We start from the raw sequence: 6,094 nt of genomic DNA, 5'->3' as shown, positions 1-6,094 counted from the left end.
CTAAGCTCGGTGATTGGTACATGAAAATCGCGACGCCTTTTCGACCAATTAGGTTCAAAGCTGAAACAAATCACGACTTGGTAACCCGCCTTTTTCGCGCTCAAGGGAGTTAACTTGTTTCCACTTGAGTTCTCACTCGCTCTATGGAATATCTCCCTTTATTCTGACTGGCTGTCCCTAATTACTTTGGTTTTGATCTTGCGGCGGAAAATCAATCGCAAAGCGCTTCAAAACCGCTAAACAAACTTCAGATGGTGTGAAACCATTCTTAGACGCACTTAAGTATAGTTAAGGACACCCTCTAAGGTTTAAGAGAGTCTTAAGAGAATGACCACTTATTTATTTATTTAATCACTTACACCAGAGTATGGTGAGGGTCGCACAACAGAGCGAGGCTCCAAATTAAGTGCGCCCAGTATCCCACCCATCCCACCCCAGGGGAGGACATCCATCACACAGTAAACTCGTGTGTGGGAAATTAACATCTCCTACCCCAACCCTGCAGGAGACGGGACCTCCATTTATTTGTCCCTATCCGAGAAGACTAGAATATCTAACCATTTCTTGATGTTATAGAAAGGCAGCAAATTCTTCTCAATAATTATTTTAAGACCCTGAGTGTTGGTCCGGCCGGGGCTCGAACCCTCGACCTCCCGCACAACAGTCCAGAGCTCTATCCATTGAGCTAACCGGGAGGCACTTAAGGAGTTTCAACTGTATCTTATTTCTACAAAGTCAATTAAAAATAATAACTTCTGCTTTCGTAGGAGAACTTTGTATTTAGTCTTATGATGAGAAAAACAATTGCCTGAAAATGTCCACTACCGTTTGCCTTATTTCTCTTAGCATCCAACAGTACAAAACTGGGTTCAAAGAAGAGTTTAGAAAAACCAACACTCCAGCTATGTTCCAAATGATAGCTTTACAGTGTGATATCCCCTCGAGTGAAATAACAGCGGTTGTAACAGTATAAGGGAGATAACACACTAATAATGTCAAATGTATACACAGAACGCTTAAAACAGTCTTCTTGTACCGCGCCAAGTTTAACGAAACTGTACAATTGGAATCCTGTTCCTGTACTTGCGCTTGTTGGTGGCGAATTTGGATATAAATTTTCAAGTAACAGCAAGAAGATATGCTTAAGAACAGCCATAGCCATATGCAAGAACCCATAAAGAAAAATTCCTTGTTCCGCAAGTAAGTCAATGCAAAAGTGAAGTTTGCAATCCAGGAGATTATGACTGAGGAACGGACACGTTTTAAAGTTACAATCTGCCTGTATCTCAGCCTGAACAGTAAAGCACAAAGCCTGTCCATACTTATAAGAGTCAATGTGTTGATAGATTGTCCGCACAAGACTGCACTTGTAATGTAAGCTAAGCTTTCAGTTACTTCACAAACGTCTCTCACTTCGTCAGCGATCATCTTGTGATAAACAATGAAAATGGGCTGAGAAATCAGTCCGACCAAGAGGTCTGTACACCAAAGCCAACGAAATAGAAGCTTTGATGGTGGATGGAGAGAAGATTCGTTGCGAAGCGCGACGAGAACGACGAAGTTTCCAAGTAGAGCAGTGATGGATAAAATCGCGTTCACGTAAATAAAAATGTGAGGATTGAATTTACATTTGATATCCTCAATCTCCGCAGCGGAACTCAACGAACACACGGATAATTTCATCGAGTCTTTGTTTTGTTGTGACGTGAAATTTAACATTTTAAAACTCTTGAGATACTAGCAAGTTAATACTCCTTGCGATCTCCGAACTAACCCAACCGGCGGATAAAATACTGCGATACAAATGCCCCCTTCGAACTCAAATGGATATTTTGAAGGGAAATCGCACAGATTCAATATAGGGAATTGCTTTAGGAAATTTATCGCACTTTTTTTAAATTCAAACAGCCTCGGGGCGATCAGACCACCTGCCATTACTTCCTATTTCAATAAGTAAGTCACTAAGTAAGATAAATCAGTTGGAAAGGATATCATGGAAAATTAGTTGAAAAACTAAACTGGGGACGAAATTTCGTTTTTCCCTCTCTGAAACAGATGCATATCTTTAAAAAGAAACCTATGCATTTACAGCCATACACAATTCAGCACTTCTACCAATAGATAACTGATAGACAAAAAAATGGAAATCTTCAAAACAAGTCAATGAAATACCGATATGAAGATAGCAAGCTACCTGTTTGCATAATTGCATCTATGTTGGCATCCGAAATTTCATTAAACATTTTTACTAACATCGCCTCGACCGGCGTTTTTGTAGCACTCATGAAAGTTTATAATAGAGTTTGGATATAACGCGCGCTCTCACTGGTTGAAAGAGTGCGTTTCATCGGAGCGCAAAACACGGGGCTAAAGCTTCCACGCCATCTGCCAATTTGTTAGGTGTCCGACCATTTCTCGGGCTTCTCTCTAGCTTTTTTCGTTAACTGACCCTTAAGTCTTGCATAACATGTAAAAAAATATGAAAACGAGCTCTCGACTTCAATTGATACTAACAACTTGTAGGCAACAGCACAAATTACTTGGAAATAGAAAGTAAATTTCGGAACAAGCGAGCCAGCAAGCAGCAACAGTAGAACCAAACAGAGGTTTGTAAACATGTCAAGCGCCGAAATTCACGAAAATCACCAAAAAGAAAAGAAGATAAACTGCCCGAGTTTTGAAGGTTTTCACATTCGATTTGATTGTGAGCCTACGTACGGTAATAAAACTCAAACACAGCTAACACTCGTATAGTGTAGATAGTTTCGTGTTCAAAAACAAAACAAAACAAAACAGGAATAATGAAAAATATAACCAAACTGGCATAACTGTAAAAAATTTACACAAATCATGGTGTCAGAGCGGCTCTGACCATGCTGTGCTGATGCTGTGGTGATGCTGTGGTGATGCTGTGGTCATGCTGTGGTGATGCTGTGGTGATGCTGTGGTGATGCTGTGGTCATGATGTGGTCATGCTGTGGTCATGCTGTGGTCATGCTGTCACTCCGAGCAATCTTCATGTTCAGTCCTGCCAATTCAGCTGTCGTTCATTCACAAAACACACGCCGTGAGCAGTTTGTTTTCTAATTGTCATGACGACGCTTTTGTTGTTCGCTTTGAAAATAAAATCTGTTTTGAAAATAGAAAGTAATGCGTGGGGAATTTGACGGAATCTTTATTGTAAAACTTAAGAAGTAGAGAGAAACAGGAGACGTAGTCGTGCTCTGGCCGCCTCCTGCATGTTTGACAACAGAACAGATCACAGTCAGGGTTTCTCTGTTTGTAAATTAAAAGTGATTTCAATGACTCTAACTTGAGGTAAAATTTTGAGGAGCACTTTTTTCTACACTTAGGCTGAGGTACGTTTTTCCAGTATTTTACAATGATAACTGGCCAGAGCAAAGAGTTTTAAAGCTAACGTCTCGAGTGTAAGCCTGTCGTCATTCGCTCTGACTAACGCTCAAAACTTCTGCTCTAAACACTCTTTACGGTGGCCAATTTACATTTTTATCAACTCAGTCGATAAAACCAATTTGTCCTGTAATATATACCTATTATTTGTTGTTGTTTTTTTTCTTTTTTCTATTTTACTTGGCAACCGGAAAACTGCAAAAATGAATAACTGAATGAAGTATCAATATCAGACTGTCAATGGCTTGGTGTGAATGAGAAATGTAGATAGTCCGTCAGCAGGAGCATTATTTCGTATTTTTTCTACTCTTCATATATCTGAGACTAGCCTGATTTTCATAAATTTTGTTTCGATTGTCTAAACCGAAGGAAGTCTTCAACTATCGCCGCACTGGTCAAGGAGTATCAGTAAGAATAATGTCAAGCAACCGCAGAGGGCAGTGGTAGAAACAATGCGTTGGCTTGTGGTAGGTTAACTCAGTACTACCCTTTAATCATTATAACAAATTATGCTATTCATTTAAACGCATATAATGTATGAAATAGATTATATTTCAAGCAAAGATAAATGATATGACTCGTCAACTACACACTTAAAAGGTAGTATCGAGTTTTCATGGAGTTTTAAAATTATTTTATTGCTGCTCCATCCTCGAGAAATGATTTTGGTTCTGACGAAGACTTGTTGCACGTTTGGAAGATTTTTTATAAAAATGTCATTTCTTTAATCTAATCTTCTCTGTTTGTTGCACTTCTAACTTATTGGTTCTTTTGCAGGTTATAAAATTCTGTTTAGCCGAGAGGGATTGAACCGAGGTACTACCGGTGAGTAAAGGTTTGTACCTGACTTCACAATAAGCTGAACCATCGTCTTAAAGTGTCCTTCAGAGCTCGTCTCACTTCTCGAATCTTCCAGCAGTACAAAAACGGGTTTAAAGTTGAATTCAAGAAAACCAGAAGACTTGAAATGCTCCGAACAAGAAATCTACAGGGCGACATTCCAAGGGAAGTAATGGCAATAGTTGCAACAGTATAGGGCAAGTGGCACAAAATCAGTGCTAGATATATCCACAATACACTGGAAACAGACTTTCTGTATCGCTCCACATGTAGGGTTGTACCAGGGTGGGACTGTAAACTTTGCACTTGAGCCTGTTGGATTCGAAGGGAAACAGTTATTTTGAGGTAACAGATCGACGAAATAATCAGACATATTCCAATCCCAACAAAAGACCCAATGAAAAACAAAAGCTTGTCCCACAAATACGTAATGCTAAACGTGGAAGTGAACATCCACGAAAATACAACCAAGCAGCGAACGCGTTTCACAGTAACCACCATTCTGTATCTCTGCCTTAACAACAACGCGAAAAGTCTGTCTACACTTATTATGGTAAGTGTTGTAATAGATTGGCCACAAAGTACAACACTTGAAATGTTGCCAAAAACCTTAGTAACTTCACAAAGATTGTGTTTCTCTTCGGCCACTGCGGTATAATGGATGCCAAGCATGGGCTGCAAAACTAGCCCAACCAAAAGGTCCGTGCACGACAGACAACGAAATAAAAGCTTCGACGGCGGATGAAGTAAAGATTCATACTGTAGAGAGAAGAGAATCAGGATGTTTCCTAAAAGTGAGGTGATGAATAAAATCGAGTTAAAAAGAACAAAGATATAAGGATGGAAGAGGCATTTCGTTCCCTCGCTGCCATCCGTACGAGGAAAACACATGGAGAACTCGATTTCTTTTTGTGCCGAAAAATTGACCATTGATGTCATTGCACTGTGTTGTAAATCTTGAGCAATTTTAGTGCTAACGGTTCGTGAAAAAGCCAGGGATAACTGTAAAAGCTAGAAGATGGTCCGTTATTATAAAGCACCACAGCTTTTTATCATAAAGTGCGACAGGTGTCGTTGAAAAAGTGGGACCATTCTATCAGTAATTGAGTGCGACAAGTACTATTTAACAAATGGTAAACACCACTGCGTACACTATTGAGTTATGGATGCACGCGGGAGGTTGCTAAGCACGAAAGAAGCGTAAGAGTCGCTCGAGGCGATAGCCGAGAGCGACTCTAGCTTCTTGAGTGCTTAGCAAACCTCCCAAGTGCATCCATAACTCAATAGTGTACGCTGTGGTGTTTACCATTTGTTTTATAACATAACATTAACACACTGTAGCTAGAGTTCCCTTTTATTTAACAAATCTTACGTGACCAGAAAAAACAAGCGCGCGCGGAAAAATAGTCTTTGCATTTGCTCACGTCAGCAGCGTACACCCATGGGCAAATGGGGGACGCTAAATTCACCAATCAGAGCGCGCGCTTTACTTTGGTTATGTTATAATACAAAATGCGACAATTATTACAAATCGGGACAGAACACTGTCAAAAATAAAATTGAATCGGGGTCAAATTACAAACAAAAGTAATTAGAATAAAAGTAAAAATATTCCTTTTCAGCTGTTTACTGAATTACTGCCCTATGCCGTAAGCATGAGAAATCCTATTGGAAAGAAAGTGTACCAGGCCGTTAAAGACTGATTTAGTTGTCGAAATCATGATTAAAGCTCAATTTTCTCCAGTCATCCTAAATGGAATAAAAAACATCTTAAAAACAAAGACAATGAACTGTTTGCACATTAAAGTATGTTATGTAACTAAATGAAGACACAATAGAAGGA

At 39.6% G+C, this 6,094-nt stretch overlaps 2 protein-coding genes across 2 annotated transcripts in view; both read right to left on the bottom strand.

Moving 5' to 3' along the window:
• Window positions 1–1,995, bottom strand: part of LOC148733488 (muscarinic acetylcholine receptor M3-like) — a 2,206-nt gene extending 211 nt beyond the window's left edge. The window contains exon 1 of the mRNA XM_088758658.1: window positions 1–1,995. This exon is cut by the window's left edge and continues 211 nt beyond it. Coding sequence (XP_088614784.1) covers window positions 787–1,719 — 933 coding nt within the window. The 5' untranslated portion in view covers window positions 1,720–1,995 and the 3' untranslated portion in view covers window positions 1–786.
• A 1,884-nt stretch (window positions 1,996–3,879) lies between these two features.
• On the bottom strand, window positions 3,880–5,760 carry LOC148733487 (histamine H2 receptor-like). Its single transcript, XM_088758973.1, has one exon. It carries the CDS (start codon window positions 5,188–5,190, stop codon window positions 4,261–4,263), a length of 930 nt encoding a protein of 309 aa, XP_088615099.1. The 5' UTR covers window positions 5,191–5,760; the 3' UTR covers window positions 3,880–4,260.
• Between the last annotated feature and the right edge of the window lie 334 nt (window positions 5,761–6,094).

The sequence above is a fragment of the Stylophora pistillata genome, chromosome 4, assembly GCF_964205215.1.
Source record: "Stylophora pistillata chromosome 4, jaStyPist1.2, whole genome shotgun sequence".
Taxonomy (NCBI): Eukaryota; Metazoa; Cnidaria; class Anthozoa; order Scleractinia; family Pocilloporidae; genus Stylophora; species Stylophora pistillata.
Note: the sequence above shows the minus strand (reverse complement) of the source record. Positions and strands in the feature narration are given on the sequence as shown.